Here is a 22,596-nt window from a genome sequence, read left to right on the forward strand (position 1 = left end):
GTTTAGTATATCAAAGTTTAAATGGTTGTGCCTAGCCTCATAAACCACCATCAATCAGATTTTAATCAAACCAAATATTTCGTTAGAAAACTTTATATTCTTTGGGCAAAAAATGTAATAGACAATATATTATAAGAACTAAAGGAGAAATGGGCCAAGAGGGAGGGATGACATCCTAGTCCTACACGTATGAGAATTCACCCTTGGTACAATGGTCGTATGTCATACAACCACATCAAATGGTAGAAAATTTATACCCTAGTAGTGGAAAAGTAAACTCATCAATATTCAAGGGTCAAAAAGTGGTTGTATGACAGAAATTTCCCAAGCATGAATCCAAAATAGTTGATAAAATTCTGACTCTACAGAGCTAAATGACTGCTTATAAAGCACCTCCTAAATGTCAGCAAAAACATACTTCATCTCCTTTGGTAAACCTCACATCAGTTTACCCTTATGCATGAAACCAAAATAATGCATAAAACTCTAACTATACAAAGATGAATGACTGCTAGTTGTAACTCAAAGCAAATCCTAAATCTCAGCAAAAGAAGTATACTTCATCTCCCTATGTAAAACCTCACAACAGTTTACGCTTTCCTTTCCGAATGGCAGCATCTTTCGCTTCAGTATAATGACATCCAGGCGAGCCTTCCACAATTGATTGATACCTATGTGGCATCAGCTCCTCCCCAGCCTCAAGAGACTGTTTCATCAACTGAGAATTCAAGCAAGGGTCAGGTTTGTTTAGTAAAGGAAAATCATTGATTAGATGAGCTATTATAAACATTCAATCAATAAAATCTTCAAGTACCTTTCAGTCCTTGAAATCAAATCTAAAGACTAAGTGGCAGTAATCAACCTTCCCTGAGGCAACAACATTGGAAGCATGAGCATTCCTTGGTGCTGAGTCTGCTGACATAGCAAACACAAAACTATATAAATAACCAAACCAAAAATAGAAGAGAATAAGCCATCACAGAGATGAAAGTGAGCATTTGCAAAGGGTCTGATTCAAGCCATCATTGAGAATGAGCATTTGCAAAGGATCTGATCCAATTGCAAAGTGAGTATTCATATAATCCTCAAAAAGAAAGAAAAACATCAAATAAATGAAGACTAATTCAATCAAAAAAATTAAATAAATAAAGACTGAAGCAGCATTGTACCTATCAGATTAAATTTCTCATCAACCGGTGCACATCAACATCAATTTAAATAAATTTGATTCTTTAACTTTAATTTCGTATGTAAAAGACCATTTGTACTTAAAATACAACCATTTGTTATAGAACCAAGTTCCTTGAAGCAAACAAATTGTGGTAATATTTTCTTTCAAACAAACTTTTTTTGGTAAACACGCCAAAGAACATTTTTTCTGACATTTCATCAAAGATCTCGTATAAAACATAAACTAATGCATGTGTAGAATAATTAAAGACAGTTTCGGAACTTCCTTCAGGTTAATTCCCAATTTCAACCCTTATTGTTTTGAGGTGTGTTAAGCAATATGAATAGTAATGTCAGAAATTGCTTACCAAATGACTCTTTTCTCTTCTTGAAGAATATGTTAACCAACCTTTTTGAAGCAAAACTCTGTTTCGTCATGCATCTGCACTGAAAAAGAGAATTAGGAAAATACATGGTCCCTACTTATAGTCCTCCTTCTTGTATTATCTGAGCTCTTTTGCTAATTCTAGACTTTTTGGGCATCATATTGAAATGGAAAAAAGCTCAAACAACAGATTGATAGCTGGAATTAATGTGCAGCCTGGAAAGAAAAATATACATAGTAGTGAATATGCAGCCAAAGGTCAACTTACAGGGAAAAAAATATTTAAGCTCAAGCAACAACTTAATTAATGTAGCTGCAAAAATTATGGAAAATATTTTAAAAGGTGAACATATGCATATTCAAATTATATCCACAAATTGAGAAAAACACAATATTTATTAGGAATAGAAACTGACCTCTTGCTTAACAGGACACAAAAGAGTGGCAAAACAGCTTGAAAGTGATCGTTGCAAAACCAAAACAACAGTACGTACGAAACATGCTTTTTTTTTGTTAAAAGTGCAACAGTTGGCTATTCCAATGGACAAATATATAAACCAAAAGAGTTGACCACAACAACAACCAAAGAAATCCAAAATCACTGATTTCCAAAAGCTTTAATGAGTTGGGTCTGCAGCCTGAGAACTGCACGGAGATAAGTTGGATATCAATATGTGTATTCTATACTTTGATAATGAAAATCCAGGACAGCTCATAGAGGTTTTATTAGACAGAAACCATGTTTAAAAGGGATTATTCAGAAACTAATCTAGATGCTACATGGAGGGTAATGCTAGAAGGGGAGGCAGGTTGAGAACCCAGTTCGTACAACCATATATATGCATGAGCTAACAGAAGATCAGTCAATACGCAATTACAGGTTAATTTCTTAGAGTGAAATAACACACCGACCAATACTAAGGGTCATTCATTGAATTGTTTCAGAGATCAATGTGCATGTAGATCTTTAAAATGTATTGAATAGAAACCGACCTCTTGCTTAACAGAATTCCTTAATTAAACAGCTTGACTTCAATGGTCACCGTTGCAAAAGCAGAACAATAGTACCTATGAAACATGCATTTTTTTGTTAAAAGTGTAACAGTTAGTTATTGCAATGGATAAATATATAAACTAAAACAGTTGACTACAATAATAACCAAAGGACAACAAAATTGATATAAAAAGCAAAAGAAATGAAAGAAAACATTAAATATCAAAGCATCAGAGAGGAAAAATAAATTAAAAAAAGTACCTCACATGTTTATTGACCCTATAAACCTATTTAGGGAGAAAAAGAAATAAACAAAACCTAACAAAATTAAATCCCTATTGTAAATAATTTTTTTCTTCGAAAAGCCAAGCCGGGACAAAATTTGGAACACTTAAAATCTCTTAAAAAGATTGCCATCTCTGTCAACGTAAAGGAAAAAAAATTAGTACACTTAAATTGACATGCATTAGGTGGAGGGAAAAAACATAACACAGCCATTCCACAACAATTACCACTGCTCCAATATCACTGCCAGCCAAAAAAAAAAACTGCATTTATCAATCACTTTTTTGAGATCATTAAGAAAAGAACATGGTTGAGATTTGTATTTTTCAAAATGATACCCAAAAAGCCTAGACTCACCAAACTGGCTCTCATTAAGAAAATATCATGTTCTCACTTTTAAGTGCATTTTTCAATCTCTTTTTTCGGTTCATTAAGAAAAGAACCATCACAAACCAAGGCTAACTGAGAATCAACATAAACCAATACCATATTCTAGTCAAATAATTAATTACATAAACATTAAAGTTAGAACCAATTGCATGATTTCAACCTTAATTAAATAAAAAAAGCAAATATAAAGGGTTTAGGACCAACCTTAATTAGAGCTGTTTTTGCAGACTTGTTAATGTTGAAACTAACCTTAAGTTATAAATCTCAAATACCATGCATTCAGTCTACACTAATTAACCTTCACTTAAGAAACTTAACTCAGGAGACTTTATTAATGCAAGTAATCCATAAATGAAAACGATCATTTATGAAAAGCATTTGATATCCAATATGGACTATTACATGATCATTTGATACATCAAATATGGACTATTTGTGGCTTTATGATCATTCACAGGATATCACCAGAAAATGATCATTTATGCATTTTAAAGATTTATTCATTGTACTATATACATGTCATTTATTTATTGGGGAGTAATTAAATTAAAAATGTCAACGTTACATGCTTTTATCATTTTTCCCTTAGGCTCTGAATTGTGGTAAATCAGATCGCACTGGATATGCCAAGAAATTAAGCAACTCCAAGTAGATCCTTCAAATGGCTACTTAATGCTGTTGACAAAGCATAGTGATGAAATTGGTCTACTACTCTTTATCAATCACAAATGGGGTTGTATAGTAGTTGAAAAATGTATTAGAAAAGAGAAAAAAAATTTTAAAAAGGAAGGGAAACATTGTCTTAAATCTCTAAACACAAACAGTATCATCCTCCTTTAAAGATATCACACATTGAGTACATAGTACATACAACAAACAACTTACTATTGGATGCTCAACAACAACTTCAAAAGTACCCAACAAATGAACAAAGTCAAAGTCCATTCAAAATTGGTGAAAACAACACCCAATGCCAGACGTAGATGGAGTGGCTACATCAACTGGGACCACAAAGAATAAACACCTAAATTTGCAGACTAAAGGGACCATAAAGGCATAACTAAACGCATATCAATCAAAATGAGACAAATTGAACAGTATAAGGAGCCTATTATTTTAAAATAGAGTTGAAAGACAAAAATAAGAAACAGAGTATAATTAGAGGACTATTGCTAAAATTAGTCCTTAAAACAGAGTATAGTTCCTTCCTGCACTCACACACACACTTAATGATCCGAAAAAAGAGATTGACTGGGAGAGCTCTCATTAAGAAAATACCATGTTGTACACCATTTCTCAAATTCCTTTGTATCAAATTATTGCCCATTTCTCTGCTGTGTTTAGTGTCTTTTGCAATGGCCTCTCATGGGTTTAGAGTAAATAAACCATAAATGTGAAAATAACGAACAACCGCCAAAAAATTAATATGAAGATGAGAGATGAAGATTACGAATTTGAGATCGTCAATTCATAAGGTCAGTGAACGAAAATGATCACTTTATGGTAGTGTCTAAATAAATAAATCGAATTTTATTACTCTCTTGCATGGTCTCCTTTAATATTAGGCATATTTACAAATAAACAAATTGAGTCTTAGATGCATCCCATTCATTTTCCCTGAAATTTGAGGGTGTAGCTGCTGTTTACATGGGGAGGCAAATAAAGAACATAAGCAGAGGTTACTTGATTTTCTTCTTGGTTATATCAATATATATAGTTGATACCAATGGTTAGATACTTAGATGGTGTTATGTATAGGTATTTAATATCTAGCTGAAGCCAAAAGTTGATTTACAAATAGATATATAAATATAAGCTTGGAAGCTAGCTCGGATGTCAGTAAGCAAAAACAATTAAACTATCCTAAATTCATAAAAACAAACTCACAGGCTGGTGGAAGGTCGCGACACCGCCGAAATCGAAGTCAACGCCGGCGAGAGGCTCGGATCGGACTGGCTCGATCCACCGCCGTCACTGGCTTTCTGGGTTGATTGTGACCACCGAAAAGAAGAGGAGGAAGAGGCAAGCTCGAGGTGGGTGGTGTCGCCGAAATCCCTCGTCGAACGGCAATAATTCGAAGAAATGAGTTCTCACCAAGGAATAAAATTTCGGGTTTCGAGGAAATTTCGATGGAAATTTCGATGGAAATTTCGATGGAAATTTCGACGGAAATTTCGAAGATTTTTAAATTTCGACAAAAATTCGACGGAAACGATGGAAATTATTATCAAAATACGGAAATTTTGAATGAAACTTCACAATATGTTTATTTAACATATTATCTACTACATTGATAAAAAACATTGAAAAAAACCAAATTATATGGTAGGTTTCATGTGATATGTGATGAATATAATGCGCGCTGGAGGCAAATACTATTAAATAAAATTAGTATATTCTTTAGGATATGATATGAGATATTAGGGTTTATGCCCTTTAGGGTATTTTTTATATAAAAATGTATTAAAGTTTAGAATTTAAAAACAACTAAACGAAATCTCAAAAAAGCCGAATCAAATCTCAAATCCTTTTTTCTCTTTTCAATTGCCCAAAGGCCCCAAACCCAAATTAACCTTAAATATATATATATTGTTGGGAAAATTGGACCTCTCAATATTAACTTGAGAGTATTTCCAAATCTTCTCCAGGATCCTACTTTAGAGAAATATCAAGAATAACAGAGAAATAAAAATAATGCACACAAGATTAACGTGGTTCGGCAAATTTCCGCCTACATCCACCAGAGATATTTGCTCTTCACTATGAGAATACAAATAGTACAAGACACACTTGAGTTACATCACATAACCCAATCCCATGAACCCTTGTACACCCACACTCATAGAATTTCCCAAGAACTCTCTATCTCACCCAAGAGTATTGCACTCTTGTTTCCTCTCTGCACTCAGAAGCTCACAAGGCTTGCTTCTCTAATGCCTTGCTAGATCAATATATGAAAGGGTTGCTGCCTTTTATAAACAATTGAAGTGGGTGAACTCTTTCATCCACCGAAGTCAACAAATAAAAGGCAGCCATCAATGTGCCAACTAATAAAGACCAAGAGTTGGTTTTCAACTTGATCCAACTAGCCCACAGCTCCGCAGCCCCCTACCTATCAATTGTCATAGCCCTCCTTGTTTCAAGGAGGCTTGTCTCTATCACACCATGCTGCAGCCTGCAGCACCCTTTTTCATCATGTGTCATAAACACATGGTTCTTCTCCTTTCAAACAAAACTGTAGCAGGCTAGCAGCAAACCTCCTTTTTATTTTTTAATCAATTTCCAATATATATATTTTTTTTCTTTTTGTTTCTTTCCTTCTTTTCTCTTTCCTCCCTTTTCTTCCTGACTCCTTTTCTTCCCTGACACCTTTTCTTCCTTGACTTATCACTTGTCCACTTATCTTCTTCTTCTTTGTTTTTTTGGTCGAAGACTTATCTTCTTCCTCTGGCTGTAGTTCACTTCTTTCTCCTCCTTCCAGTATTTTGCATCTCCTCGCTTCTCAGTCCTCCCACTTCCTCCCCGATCTCTCCTCCTCTTCCTCCTATTCTTCCTCCTCTCTCCTCAGTCCTCCCACTCCCTCGCCGATCTCTCCTCCTCTTTCTCCTCTCCATCTCAGATCTCTTCTCTTTCTCATGACTTTTAGACAAACTTTGGATCTCTTTCAAGACCATAAAATAGAATTACCGAGCTTGAAAAAATGAAAGGGATCTGAGAAATAGACAGGGGAAGGCAGAGGAAGAGCTGCTGTAAGTGAACGAAATTTCGCGAAATTTCGTCATATTTCGCCGAAATTTCCGAAATTTCGATAATTTCGGCGAAATATTACCGAAATATCAACGAATAGGTGATAAAATTTCCATGACCCCAAAAATCGAAATTTTCGGCGAAATTTCGCCGAAAATTTCGAAATTTTATACCTTGGTTCTCACAGCCAATATCAAGTCAAGGTGAATGACCAAAAAGGGCACACCAAACACTTACAATTTCAAGATGGCAAACAGATCAAAAAAAAAAGTATGTGAGGGAAAACCAAAAGGATGGCAAAAGCGTAAAACAATTGAAAGGGCAATGGCAAAAAAATAAAGAGGCGGTGAATGACCAAAACAGGCCCGAATAACCCACTAATTACAATGGCAAGCAACTAAAATAAAAAAAATGGGGGGGCAAAAAAGGAAACACACTATTCCTAAGCTACAGTACTGCCTTTGTTCAGTTTTAGTATATAGGTAATTTATTAAAACTTAAAGTGCTACTTTTGAGTTGAACTCAAAAGCTGCATCCCTATAGGGAGGTTCAACTCCACAACCAATAAAGAGCCACCACATGTTCGACAACAACTTGGGCCAAAAGTTGCATGAATTGGAGTTAACCCATTCCATTAGGCTTGCTAAAAATGCAATATTAAAGAATTAACAAAAGAAGATGTAAAGCATTGTATTAAATTTAGTCATTTTTCACTTTGTACCTCGCCCTAATGTTATCTTTGTCTTTCGATTTTTGCCATCCGTTAGTTTGACTACATGTTGAAGATTAATTGAGCTGTTTTTTCTTATGCGGCAACAATTTACGAACTACTTTGTCTAACATAGAGAGTTACACAGACAAAAAAGTAAAAATAAAATAAAATAATAATCAGCCAACCAATTATACATTAGAAAGTAAAATTCAGTTCTTTTGAATTTTATAAACTAAAAAATAATAATAGATAATGATTAAAAAGTCCTGTGTGATAATAGATAATGATTAAAATAATAGATAATGATTAAAATCAGGTTAAAAACTAAAAAATAATAGATAATGATTAAAAAGTCCTGTGTGATTTTCATTGTTCTTAAAATTCAGTTCTTTTGAATTCCTTTTTTTTTTTTTTCAGTACATTGGTGTGGGGTTTAATTAAGGAGTAAAAAACATTACGTTAATTAGTTGTGGTTAGCTTGGGCCTATTTCCTGCACGTGCTCGTACTAATGCTCGTGCTCGGGCTCGGGCTCGTGTCATGTCATATCTAGTGAAATAAAATCTATGTCATGCTAACCCGTCACGATGCTCATGTTGTGTTGTGCATGTCCTGATTTTGAATGTGAGGGTAAATGCTCTACCACTAGACCTTGCGGTAGAGGTAGACTTAAATAGAAAGAAAATCACTTTTTTTTTTTTTATTAACAAATTAAGAGTATGCTTATGCACTAGAAATAAGTTCTATTTGAAATTGAGTTCAAAGTCATGTTCACCCATTTAAAACTTTGGTACAACTGCTGGTAGTAAAGGTTACAAGAACCAGAAAAATGATTGATATATGGAAAGCAATAAGTCCCAACATCTCACTTAAGGTAAAACTTGAAGCCAGATACATAAAGAAAAATAACACTAAATAACCCTTTTTGATGTGGCTCCTACTTATTTATCCTGTTTGACAAATTCTTACTTTTCTAATCTTTTTTCCACTTGAAAAGACTAAATCACCCTTGATATAAATACTTATGTGAAAGACCAAAATTTGTCATTTTGTTCCCACCAAACCCACCTCTCTCTCTCTCTCTCTCTCTCTCTCTCTCTCTCTCTCTCTCTCTCTCTCTCTCTCAATCCCATGACTAGATCTGGTATTGCAAAACTAGATCTGAAAACACCTCCAGCCACCTCCCTCCCCCGAAATTTGTCATTTTGTTCCCACCAAACCCACCTCTCTCTCTCTCTCTCTCTCTCTCTCTCTCTCTCTCTCTCTCTCTCTCTCTCTCTCTCTCTATCCCATGACTAGATCTGTTATTGCAAAACTAGATCTAAAAACACCTCCAGCCACCTCCCTCCCCCGCCCTTCTTTCTCTCCTTCTCTCTCCACCGTTTGCGTCCCCACCGACACTAAATTGAGGTCGTTGATCTGAGAGCCATGGTGGGTCTTTTGCTGTCTTTGATTAGCTTTTTGATAAGCTCTCTTTGATGAAATCTTTGATGAGATCTTTTTGAAAATGTCAGTCTCGAAGCCGAGATGGTGGGTCTTTTGTTGTGTTCGCAGATCGGTGGTGGTGGGTCTCTTGTTGCTACATCTATGTTCTTGCAGATCTGCCACATTGTTCTTTGTTTTTTTTTTTTTTTTAGTTTGTGCTTGTATTGAATTGATTTAGATTTGTGTTTATGTAATTTACACTCATTGAAGAAATAAAAGTTAGATTTGTTACTAAAACTTGATTATTAACATTGATTTTTTGGATTTTTACTTGAAAGTAAGATCAATTTCAATAAAAATGATGGGTTGCAGATTTGGGTTTTCGTTTTTTTGGTTAAAGAAGACCTCCAGATCTGGGTTTTCAGATCTAGATTGTTCATTAAAAGATGAACATGATGAACTGGCTGCAACAACTTTAGATGGGGTTGCAGCCATTTTTTGTCGACTAGCTTGTCAACCCTAAGGGCTATTTTTGTTCAAAAATGGCCAAAGAGTTATGAAATGTAAGAGTTTTTCCGCCAAGGCCATAAAAGTAAGTCCCTCATTAAAAAATAGTTAATTATTTAATAAAATTACCCATACATAAACATATACCACGAACTAATAATAATTAATTGATTGGATGACATTTTTGTTTCCACTTTAGGCTAGCAATAACTGTATTTTCAGTGTTACCGTGGCATAGTCAGGAGTTAATCATAATAGGGGCTTTCCAATATTTCATCCACTTTAATCATAATGGGGATTAATTGAGCTTTTTTTTTCTTATGCGGCAACAATTTAGGAACTACTTTGTCTAACATAGAAAGTTACATAGACAAAAAAGTTAAAAAAAAAAAAAAATCAGCCAACCAATTATAGTGTTATGCATTAGAACGTAAAATCATGTTAAAACTAAAAAATAATAGATAATGATTAAAAAGTCCTGTGTGATTTTCAATTTTTTTTTTTTTAAATTCAGTTCTTTTGAATTTATTTTTTTTAGTACGTTGGTGTGGGGTTTAATTAAGGAGTAAAAAAATATTATGTTAATTAGTCGTGGTTAGATTGGGCCTATTTCCTGCACGTGCTCGTGTCTATCATGTATGGCATCTTTTGTGTTTGTGCTCGTACTCATTCTCGTGCTCGGGCTCGTGTCATGTCATATCTAGTGAAATAAAATCTCTATCTATCTGACCTATTTACTTGAATCGTGCTCATGCTAACCCGTCACGATGCTCGTGTCGTGTTGTGTTGTGCATGTCCCAATTTTGAATGTGAGGGTAAATGCTCTACGACTAGACCTTGCGGTAGAGGCGGACTTTAAGTAGAAAGAAAATAACTTTTTTTTTTTTGAAACAAAGAGTCTGCTTATGCATTGCAAATAAGTTCTATTTGAAATTGAGTTCAAAGTCATGTTAACCCATTTGAAACTTTCGTACAACTTTTGGTAATAAAGGTTACAAGAACTAGAAAAATGATTGATGGAAAGCAATAAGTCTCAACATCTCACTTATGGTAAAACTTGAATACATAAAGAGAAATTACACTAAATAACCCTTTTTTTATGTAGCTCCTACTTATTTAACCATGTTTGGCAAATTCTTACTTTTCTAACCCTTTTTTCACTTGAAAAGACTAAATCACCCTTGATATAAATGCTTATGTGAAAGACCAAAATTTTTCATTTTGTTCTCACCAAACCCAGCTCTCTCTCTCTCTCTCTCTCTCTCTCTCTCTCTCTCTCTTCACTAGATTTGGTATTGCAAAACCAAATCTAAAAACACCATCCCACCTCCAGCCACCTCCTTCCCCTGCCCTCCTCTCTCTCCTTCTCTCTCCACTATCGACGGCCTCACCAACACTAAATAGAGGTCACTGATCCGAGAGCCATGCTTGGTCTTTTGCTGTCTTTGATAAGCTATCTTTGATGAGCACTTTTTGACGATGTCAATCTCGAAGCGGAGATGGTGGGTCTTTTGTTGTGTTCATAGATTGGTGGTGGTGGGTCTATTGTTGCAGCATCTATGTTTTTGTAGATCTGCCACATTGTTCTTTGTTTTATTTTTTTAGTTTTTGCTTCTATTGAATTGATTTATGTTTATGTAATTTACACTCATTGAAGAAATAAAAGTTAGATTTGTTAGTGAAACTTGATTACTAACATTAATTTTTTGGATTTTTACTTGAAAGTAAGATCAATTTCAATAAAAATGATGGGTTGATCTGGGCCTTTGTTTTTTTGGTTAAAGAAGACCTTCAGATTTGAGTTTTCAAATCTGAATTGTTTTTTGATGAACATGATGAACTGGCTGCAACAACTTTAGATGGTGTTGCAGCTATTTTTTGTCGAGTTTGTCGACCCTAAAGGGGTATTTTTGTCCAAAAATAGCCAAAGAGTTATGAAATGTAAGAGTTTTTCCGCCAAAGCCATAATTAAAAATGGTTATTTAGTAAAATTACCCATACATAAACATATTACATTTACCACGTACAAATAATAATTAATTGATTGGATGACATTTTCATTTCCACTTTAGGCTAGCATTAACGGTATTTTCAATGCTATCGTGGCATAGTCAAGATTTAATCATTATGGGGACTTTCCAATATTTCATCCACTTTATTAAATAACAAAGAAACCCCCAATAAAAATATGAAAATATTCTGTTATCCATTAACTAATTAAGTAAATTACTCTAAAGTTCATTTTACAGCCCTTGATGATAAACAAACTCACCTATAAAGTTACAATAATAAATAGCTCAACTTTGTACAAATAAAGCTTACGTTATGTTTTTTTCGTATTTTTTACGTCGAGCGCTCGGTTGTGTTTTTTTTTTTTAATGGGCAAATTGTCATTGTCGCACAGTGGCAATTAATAACAGTATAACACAGGTATTTTTTGCAATTCAAATAGCTATTGTCGCATAGTGGCAATTGCCGAGTACTAGGGTACTGTTTACCGAGAGCTTAGTGACTTCCGTGTCGCGCGCTTCTCATTAAAGTGAACTGGGCTAGGATTTCCTGTAACAAGTGGGCTGGGTTATCAGCCTAATTTTTGGACTGGAGTTTAAAAAAAATAACTCTAACTAATTTACCCATTCAATTCAATAAATCAACCAATAATCTTTAAAAACCCCAATAAATCTATTATGAGATTCTGTTGTGATACATAGCATCAAATTTCCAACGTGCGGCGAGGATGACGACGACCTGGTGTGCAGTGCTACAGGCAACGAGAAGAGGTGAGGGAAGCCAGGGTCAAAGACTCAGAAGAGATCTTTTATCTTTGTAGTCATTAAAACTCAAGGTCATCATTTTGGAGCAGTTTACTTAAAAAAAAAAAAAAAAAAAAGATATTTTTTGTCTGAAAGAATAATGTCGTCAAACTCATTAGTTGTAGAGTGAAACAACAAGGCTATTGGGGTCGTATTATATGCGGCTCCGCCACTTGCTACAACCATTAACTAGTTGCTCACCAAAATGTACTGTGTCTAGCGCACAAATTTAAACTGGCGGATAAATAATACTATTACAACGCATAAATTGATGAAATATTTTTAGCAAAATAACAAAATTGATTCCACCGAAATCAAATCAATTTTGAAATCAAAACATTTTTTTTTTTTATGGCGAACTAAATATTGCAATAAGTTCTTATAAGAAAAATTTTATAGCAATAATTTCATGAATTTTCCAAAAAATTGAAAGGGCAAAGATTTTGTGCCCAGGGCACAAGATATATGTGCCATAATTTGATGTGGCAAATTAATTTAATTAATATCATTATTAAACTGCCATGTCATTTTAAGTTAAATACCAAATTACCCATTATAATCAACTCCAATTAAATCCTAACCCTTAATTCATCTCAACCATTTTACTCATTTTCATTCCTCTTTTAATTTCTCTTTTGATCTTCGATTTTCCCAACTTTTCCAATATCTTGTTGAAATTGCGAAAGACAAGAGTTGAGAACTTATTCCAATCAAAAGGTAGTACGTAGAGGCTAAAAGTTCAAATGAAAATGAAATGGGCTTACATTTTAAGTGAATGTCCATTATTTTCTGGAAATTTCCTTTTAATTTTTTTGAAGTCACTTGATGATCATACTGCAAAAATAGACATTAGCCCTAACTTGTTGTTGGTCGACTGGTATTGTACACTGATATATTGTTATCAATTGGTTTTGCCTAGAATCACACAACTGGTTTTATGAGGCTGATTGCATGGTCATCTTGTTTTGGTGTACTCACAAGTTTGTCTCTAAATTATGTTTGCCTCTGTTTTACATCTTGCTTGATTAAAGATATATGTTTCCATTAGATAACATACTAACTATATGACTCGTTTGAATGGATTAATTTGAAAAAAATGGCACATTGGGTAGGATCAAATACTGCATTCACCATGGTTTGAGAAATTTACAATTTTTCTTGTTTGGCGTTGGATCAACTAATCAAGTTAATTAAGATCAATAATAAAAAAACAGAGCAAATGAAATCAAACAAGGAGATTAAAAGTAGCAAAAAGGGAAGAACAAGGCAACGCCAATATATGCATAAAGCCAAACAACAAAATTAAAAGTTAACTTCCGGTTCTAGTAGAGCAGGTGGACTAGCAAATGGAAGTTCTAGCAACAAAAGTTTCGCATCAAACCTCATCATCAAGCACGAGATGGACTGCCCTTTACCCACCCAAGCCAAAACGATTGAAGCCAAATAATCAGATTTCATAGGTTTTTTAACTTTTTTAGATAAAATTAGTGAATTAAAGAGTACCGTAATGAATATATTGAACAAAATTCTTCTAAATCGTAGATGAAATAAGTGAAATAATTAACGTAAGTTTTAATCAATTTTTTAATTTGGTCTTGGAATTTTGTAATTTAATTTAAGTTTATATAATTTTAACAAAGGTTACATGAGTCATTTAAAATTTTATGTAGCAAATGCATTATTAAATGTATTTAATAATAGGTCCATTGACTTTAGGTACCAAATTATAATGTTTTTTCATTTCAACTACTAAAACATTTATATCATTTCACTTTAGGTACTAAATTTCAGTTTAGGTACCAACTTTAAAAAACATGGTTATATTGAACTGTGACTGTCTAACAATCATAACTTTTTTATTGATTTGTTATTTTTTCAATATTTGCAAGGCTTAAACTTTAATGTTTAGTCTTTGGTTATAGGACTTCATCCCCCAAACCTAAATCAAAATTATGAAATTCTTAAAAATTTTGATTTTTTATAAATTTTAAATAGTCACAACTGTGACTGTTCGACAATTACAACTGTAACTGTTCGACAGTCACAACTGTATAACAAACTGATTTATGACCTAATCCAAAATGTTTTACTCTAGGTTAGTACCTAAACTAAAAAAAATTAGTGTCTTGCTGCTTTACTAAAAAACTATTGATATTTAGTATTTAATCTTAATTTTTTATTTAATAATATGAAATACTCTAATTGACGTAGAAATTTCATGTAATCAGGGCACTCTAACATTGCCCAAATTAGAATTCCATGAGCACAAAACACAACCACTGGCACAAAAGTACGATAAAGGGTTTGGTTTGGAAAAAATCGAAAATTCAGTTTTTTTAGTCTGAGAATAAGATTCAGTTGAATCAAATAATTCTGACAAGTATGTGAGAAATAATAATACACATCAAAATATCTTTAATTTCAGGAAAAAAAAAAAAAAGTTCAAAGATAGAAACAGGGTTGGATGCATGAAAAGAAGGTGGCAGTCAGGGCCATTTTGGTAACTTCACGGTACCATTTTGAAACAGAGAAAAATATGGGATGTGGGGTATTCGTGGGGAGGATAGCGGCAGTAACTGCCTTAACCGTCAGTTCCCCAAACGATTCACAAATTACAGAGAGTTGCAGAGGACTTAAACAAAATCAACTAAAACCAGAAAAGGCTTCTTATGCAAGGAAACAAAGAGTGACTAAACCAAATGTTCTGAGTCTGAGAGAGAGAGAGAGAGAGAGAGAGAGAGAGAGAGAGAGAGAGAGAGAGAGAGAGAGAGAGAGAGAGAGAGAGAGAGAGAGAGAGAGAGAGAGAGAGAGAGAGAGAGAGAGAGAGAGAGAGAGAATTCTGAATGGAAGGCAAAAAAGAAGAGGGCATAAGAAAAGGGCCATGGAAAGCAGAGGAAGATGAGGTGTTGCTAAACCATGTGAAGAAGTGTGGCCCAAGAGACTGGAGCTCCATTCGATCCAAAGGCCTCTTGCAGCGGACCGGCAAGTCGTGCCGCCTCCGTTGGGTCAATAAGCTTCGACCCAACTTGAAGAAGTAACCCCATTCATCATCCACCATTTCATTAATTCTCTCTTTTCTTTTTCTACTTCTTCTTGTTGTTTGTATGGTATATATTGGTAGATGGTTATTTGATAAAGATTTTGGAATGTGGGGTTTATTGCTAATTGGGGTTGGAATCTGTCTGTTTTTTCTTAGTGGGTGCAAATTTTCTTTGGAGGAGGAGAGGGTGGTGATAGAGTTGCAGGCACAATTTGGGAACAAATGGGCCAGAATAGCAACTTATTTGCCTGGGAGGACTGACAATGATGTCAAGAATTTTTGGAGTAGCAGGCAGAAGAGGCTGGCTAGGATTCTGCAGACATCATCAGCAGCCCCACCCTCTAAATCACAGAAACACAAAAGGGATGGTGGTCCTGTTTATCATGACTTCCCCAATTTGGAGGTAAGTTCAATGAAATTTTAATTGATCTTGTATTCCTTGGAAAATTTATACAAACAGTGTTTTAACTTTTGGGTATGACAGGTTCGTTTTTCCATATTAGGTTTAGAGATTTGAACTTTTAGATCTATCGTATGACATACTAAGTTACACTATAGACGAACTCATTTTCTTATGCATGTAATCATGCGGAGGCGCGAAAATTGTACTATCGCCATGAATGTGAGGGTAAATTCTCTACCAGATGACTAAATGTTGGAAAGTCTTTACTGTACTGTACTGAAGTCCCAACATCTCAATAATGAAGCCAGATGCATAAACATAAACTACCAATTATGTTAGTGGATGACATTTTTTTTTTTTTTTCCTTCAGGGTCCGAAGTTTAGTTTTTCATCAGAGGGAGGGTCATCCTCAAAGGCTCAATCATGTTCATCACCTTGCATTGGGTACTCTGAGATTATCAAAATGGTGCCACTACCAGATCTTGTTAACCCCAAGTTGCTTGGTTTTGAAACAAACCTCGTTCAACATGATCTCAACCCCAATGAGAAGAATCCATGGATTGAATCCCAACCGTTAATCCCTTTCCTGCAGATCCCACAACCCCAAACAGACCTGGAATTCTCATCAGAAAGCCAAGAACTCTTGGCCAGACTTGATGACCCGTACTTCGACATGTTTGGACCTCTGGATGCTTGTGAACTTGGAAATGGAGGAGCACAGCTTCCAATCGAGCCGCCATTTCTGGAACCATTAGGAAGCTGTGGAAGTGATGAACGGGAAAATTTTGACAATCCCCTGACCCCGGATTGCGTCTTTGATGACTTCCCGGCAGACATGTTTGATCAAATTGAGCCGCTTCCGAGCCCTTCAAAGCATTGATTGACAATAGCCTTCGACCTTCTAGTGTGCATGTGGGATGGAGACTGAACCTTGTATTAGTTTCTTCAGCAGGATATTTGATAAGGTCCTACTGGCATGGTAAAATTCTTATTACTGCCATTCTTTGTACTAGACTCTGAACTATTTCTAACAGATAGCATAGTTGCCTCTCTTCTATTTCTCTAATATCCTACCAAACCTAACAATATTCTTTTTAATAAAACATCATTGAAAATGAGAGGTATAGTGAGTTACAGTTTTAAGAGATTAATTTCTTTAAAAAGAAAAAAAGAAAAAGAATGGTGTATCTGTAATCCTAAAATTTTGTCAGAAAAAGCCATAGTTGCTTCTTAAAGAAAGGTATTGTGCTTGTATGTATTTAACTCATTCTTTCCATATCTCTTGTTGAAGTGTAAACTCTTTGGAAAGAGATTTCACAAAAGTGTTGGAATTCAATTTAACAGCAACAGCAACAGAATCAATTGGATTAAATTTAGCAATAGTAACACCAGTAATACTCTGATATAAGCCGCATTTATAAACTATCGGAGGAATAGAACTCTGCATTTCCCAACTGGTTTCTTTCTACCAATCTATCTAAGAGTAACATGAACATTAGTTGGGTTGTAAAATTTTTGTTAGATTGAATTTCTTGTTTGCATCTCACAAAAGTGTATACAGGACAAAGGGCATACCCTGATGGACTTCCAATCTACAATTCTACATGCTATTTCAGCAAGAGTTCACCTCACTAGTAAATTCACAACCATGTTATTCGATTTTGTGGATCTGTTGACAACTTAGAAGAAATTTAAGGACTTGCTTGGAAGAAAGTTTCATTCATTTCATTTGTTAGTGTTTAAAGCAGAATTTGATAATTTTGCCAAAGGAGAATGTACAAGCGCAAAAATATTGGTTCCAATATAAAGGAGAAGCTTTTCTTCCATTTCTTTTTAACCCAAACCTTCATGGTGTGGTAGCAGTACATGGAAATCGGAATTAACAAAAACAAAAGGGAAAAAAGGACTATTGTCTGATTAATTTGTAAATCCAATGAGCCCCGGAATGAATTCCAATCACACCAGGGATAAGGCAATTTTACACTGCAGTTACTCATCGTTTACATGTTACCCAAACAAGAGAATTTATATATTTTAGAATTTTAAATCACATCGTTTTAAATTCCGTCATTTGTGAATTTCTTAGTAGTTTCAAACTACTTCATTCAAACACATCATATTTGATACCAGTCTGGCCAAGATGTGTCAATACCTCAAAGTTTCCAGCAGTTGGTGAGTTGTTTCCATTGAGGTAGATGGGCCTTGTTAGTGCTGAATATGCACAGTACTCTGCTTCATATACTGTGGCACCCTTCTTGAAATAAGAAAATGCAGCACCAACTCCTTCACCTGCACAAGCATATGCCATTGTCAATAGAAGACACCATTTTCTTAAATTCGAAAGGCATTTCAAAAACTGCCAAAACAGCCAAATTAATTTCAAAAACATAAAACAGACTTGAACCAAATACGAAAAGCCTACCGTGAGTGACAAGGAGCAAATTTTCCATAGGGTATTTATCTGCAAGGGCCTGAACAACCTTAGCATATCTAGCCCTTGCATCCATCACACTCTCTCCCCACTGGGGCATCTGGAGTTGAACACAGGAAAAGGCTCCATCAGGCAAAACAATAATCATTTATGTCCATATGTGTGTGCATATACACCAACAGATTCTCAGTTACCTCTTCGTACACTCGTTGCACAGTGCAATCCACTGTCTCAGCTGGGAACATGGCTTCAAGCTCTGAAATATTGAAACCCCACTCCCCATTTTTGGGAGCAACATCACCACGAATGGCCTCTCTGTTTAGCATCTCACATAAGCCATATTCAATTGAGACCTGCAAAATGGATCCTACATGCCATTACCACTCAATATATCATTAGCCTATATCTACCATGCCATGTCTATACAGCTCTTTCTTAGCTCAATCAAAACACGGGTAATATTCTTTTACCACACCTCTACTATGTTATATTGTCAAATTATTATATTGATGCTGTTTAATGCATCAGACTGAAAAGTGAAAATTTCTCATCCATATAAATCTAAATATATAAACATTTTTACTTTTTAAAAAGTCTAGCATGCAATGTTGTCAAACTGTAAATACTATATGTACATGATCGATGCTGGGAACATAACATAGACATATCTGTCATGACTCATGAAATCCATCAACACACACACATATGTATATTGTTTTCACACAAAAAGACAGATTATATTTTATTTTAATCCGGAGAGTAGGTATTCACACTTGTCTCTTTGAAAAATACCACTGTACTGTTCGTAATAAGTAACATTATGAATATGATGGTGACAAGATATCTATACCTTTGTCATTCAATAAGCTATGTATATATATCCATCCAAAACAATTAGCTATGTATATTAGTATATATATTAAATTATGTATATATGGTTCACGATGTGACTTCTTAGTGGTATAAAAATTTGAGTTAGTCTTTTTATTGTCAATTAATTTTGAAATGAATCTAGTCCATGATGTGACTTCTTAGTGGCTTATAAAAATTTGAGCTAGTCTTTTCATTGTCAATTAATTTTGAAACGAATGTTTAAATTTTTTCAAGTTAATCCAAAAAAAAATTGGTGGGACCCACCTTGAGCTTGGAGGGATCGACGGGGATCTGTTGAGCCTCGTAGCTGGCGAGGGAAGGGTTCTCGCGAGCGCAGAGGGCGGTGACGACTTGGACGGCGGTCTGGACGCAGCGGACGAACGGCGAGACGAAGACGCGGTGGATTGGGAACCCGAGATCGGAGCGGAGCTTCGAACCCGTGCAGAAGGCCCGGAGCCGGCCGTCTTCCACGAGGGGCGGGTCCCACGGGCGGGCGGCCTGTTTGACCCAGAGCGGCTCGAAGTTGTCGATGCGGTCGCCGTGGCGCATGACGACGACGTTTTGGTGTTGTTGCATCGAATTCGACATCGAGGATTGGGGGTGGTCGGAAGAGTGCTCGTGGATTGCTTGGGCCATCAGAGAATTTGAGACGAGTTGGAGAGAGAAAATCTGACAAGTGATCAGTTTTTCTTGTTAAAGTTGGAGGGGAAGGCCACCATTAATTTATAACTTTCTTTTCTTTTTTAGCAACCAAACGAACTTTCTCCCCCACTTTAATATTCGATGCGTCATTGTTAATCAATATTGTGGTTCGGTTGGTTGGTTGGTGTCAAGACTAACTGTGCTAAAACTTGGGGTGTGCAAAAAATACCAAACAACAGGATTTCGAACCGGACCAAACCGACCCGTTAAGACTAACTGTGCCCAAAAGGCAAAAAGGCCATTGACAATTCATTTAAGCTTTGTTACAGACTTACACTCCATTTTATGAATGAAAAAAATTATTTATTTGTATTGGAGTTGAAAAATCTAAATAAGAGCGCTAAATGGAGTTAGAATGTAATAGCAGGATTAGAAGACCCCCGTGTGGCTTTGAATTGTAAAAAGAGATATTTACAATAGACCAAAAGGATTAGAAGACCTCCGTGTGGCTTTGAAATGTAAAAAGAGATATTTACAATAGACCAAAGAGGCGAAGACATGAAAGTATTCTATTGGCTTTGATGAGTCATGACCCATACCGCAAAGCAAGTGGATTGGGTAGTTTTAGTCTTTTAGACATACCTACGTTCCCCGCCTTTTCTCAAAGACTAGGCCTTTGTCCTTCCATGCTTCTACATTATTCAATGTATAGGAATAAACCGATTATTATATTATTCCTTTGTCTCGATCTACGATGGATATATATTAGTTGAATAATAATACTATTGGAACAGTCTCAAATTCTCAACTAACCACCTTATAAAATTATAAGGTCAGTTCTTATATGATGAAAATAAGAATAAATCTCTGTCAAAACAAGAAAAACAAGAATAGACCTATAACCTTTCCATGAAGAAATACGAGGAAATTTACCTCATAATAAGCCCTTTTAAAATGTTATAGCATGGCAATGGGACAATGCAGGGTCGAGTTTGTCATTTACACATTTGGCTCATATCGTAGACCAAGACCTTGTAAGGTAGGCCACGATACAATTTTTTATTTTTCCAAAACTTTTTTCCTGTACTCAAATGGTTTGTATAACGCACATAAAGTAGGTTAACACGCACACACAATATTGGCATATTATATTGACATAAGAGGTCAGTCTTTATAGGATAGGACAGGAATAATAGGAAATTTGATCCATAATGAAATGAGAGGAAATAAACTGGAAATCTCTTGGAAAGTTCAGACTCATCTTTAGGATACCTAACAAAGGGTATTGTTGATATATAGACTTGCTGCAAATTAATGGAAAATTTTGTGCTATACATCATGATTGGGTTGCTTTTGTAATTTGGGTTTTAAATGTATTATGGGCTCGATCCTGTGCTTTTTATTGTTTTGAGTTTTGTATTTTGTTTTTTTTTTTTTATTTATTGTGAATGTGTGTTTGGTCTGTTCCGCTTTGCGAGGATTGAGGATACTGGGCCTGCTGGCCTTTTTCAATCTTTGCTTAAACCTTATATTGACAGAGGATTTCTGTTGCAGGTTAAGCCTAATTATAAATCCAAGGACTAAATTAAAAATCTGTATATATTTTAAGGATAAAAAGTAGAGTCAGTCCTATTGATGTATTGTCCTAATAGAATAAGTAGTTACATCCAAATTTATAGGATGTATATATATGTTATGTTCCTGTCATAAGTATTCAGCAAATCAACTTTTTTCCTGAAGCACAACCTAAAGAGTGGTCCTAGCTGAACCTCTTTCTTTTGGAAAGTGATTCCTTGATTGTAATTCAAGCTTCATCTGTTAAACTGATCAATTGAGAAATCACTCAAATAAGCATTGTTCCTTAAATAATTCAACCCAACAAGAAAATTAAGGAACAATATATTTCCAATGTTTATATGCATTAAATTTCATGGATACTCCAGCACACATTTCTTAAAACTCAAGATTCTACCTATTATTTAAATCATAAATCATACTATATTTTCAAAAATAAACACAATCTTTACTTGTTCAATTGAACCTTGAAAAGTGACCGATGAAGTTCACATGATATGATGCATCATGTACATCTCTGCAATTTGAGTACTAGAGGACTTCATACAATTCAAATATTGGAACCATCTATTTCAATAACATTGTTCTCGCGGATGAAGAAAAGTCAATCACAAACATAACAAGGATTTCAACTTCAACATTTAATGTATCATTCTTAATGAAACTCTTCGAGACTTCATGTACATTTTTCAACGACATAAAGCCAGGGGCTTCTGAAATGTTCAACAATATAATATATGAGTTTTCTAATTATAAAGATGCTTCAGTGAAACCAAAACCACAAACATAATGAGAAGAAAAAAAAAGGAAAAGGAAAAAGGAAATTGATGAAACTGCAAGTTTATTGATCCAAATCACTTATTGTAGGACTTATATGCTACTCTATTGAAAATTAAAAGAAAAATGTTCATTTATTATCAGATGAAAACTTTGAGAAGGCAAGGGATTAGCAAAACTTACCAAGTTTGCTTGCCATTGCAGAGTATGTGCTTTCAAGTGCCAACTGATGGATTAGTACAGAGCAAATTAAGGAAAAAAATGTGTACATAAATTGAGATAGTAGAAAGCAATACAAAATACAAGTCAGTCAAGTTAAGTTGGAAACTACTATACTAATTGATCTGATTATAAGATTATTTAAGGCAAGACATATAAATATAGATAGAGGAAAACAAAAAACAATACAAGTCATAGTCAAGTTGGATA

General features: G+C 34.8%; 2 protein-coding genes and 1 long non-coding RNA gene across 23 annotated transcripts; 1 reads left to right on the forward strand and 2 right to left on the reverse strand.

Moving 5' to 3' along the window:
- Positions 1-285: 285 nt before the first annotated feature.
- Positions 286-5,299, reverse strand: LOC147290979 (uncharacterized). 21 transcript variants are annotated; one of them, XR_015121489.1, is made up of 7 exons: positions 5,112-5,299; positions 2,549-2,623; positions 1,972-2,200; positions 1,824-1,868; positions 1,539-1,612; positions 863-912; positions 286-718 (listed from the first exon to the last, which is right to left on the reverse strand). It is a non-coding gene; the product is annotated as an uncharacterized LOC147290979 (long non-coding RNA). The 21 variants fall into 21 exon arrangements; XR_015121481.1 differs by having other exon boundaries at positions 863-915; XR_015121494.1 differs by having other exon boundaries at positions 815-915.
- A 9,970-nt stretch (positions 5,300-15,269) lies between these two features.
- On the forward strand, positions 15,270-16,946 carry DUO1 (myb-like HTH transcriptional regulator family protein). Its single transcript, XM_086238317.1, has 3 exons — positions 15,270-15,460; positions 15,623-15,869; positions 16,240-16,946. Exons 1-3 carry the CDS (start codon positions 15,270-15,272, stop codon positions 16,747-16,749), a joined length of 948 nt encoding a protein of 315 aa, XP_086094443.1. The 3' UTR covers positions 16,750-16,946.
- A 727-nt stretch (positions 16,947-17,673) lies between these two features.
- LOC147290981 (Phosphoglycerate mutase family protein) lies at positions 17,674-19,969 on the reverse strand. The gene is made up of 4 exons (XM_086236966.1): positions 19,438-19,969; positions 18,495-18,653; positions 18,292-18,400; positions 17,674-18,158 (listed from the first exon to the last, which is right to left on the reverse strand). The coding sequence occupies exons 1-4, from the start codon at positions 19,807-19,809 to the stop codon at positions 17,971-17,973; spliced, it is 828 nt and encodes a 275-aa protein (XP_086093092.1). The 5' UTR covers positions 19,810-19,969; the 3' UTR covers positions 17,674-17,970.
- Between the last annotated feature and the right edge of the window lie 2,627 nt (positions 19,970-22,596).

The sequence above is a fragment of the Dryas octopetala genome, chromosome 3 (genome assembly GCF_963921425.1).
Source record: "Dryas octopetala chromosome 3, drDryOcto1.1, whole genome shotgun sequence".
In the NCBI taxonomy this organism is placed as follows: Eukaryota; Viridiplantae; Streptophyta; class Magnoliopsida; order Rosales; family Rosaceae; genus Dryas; species Dryas octopetala.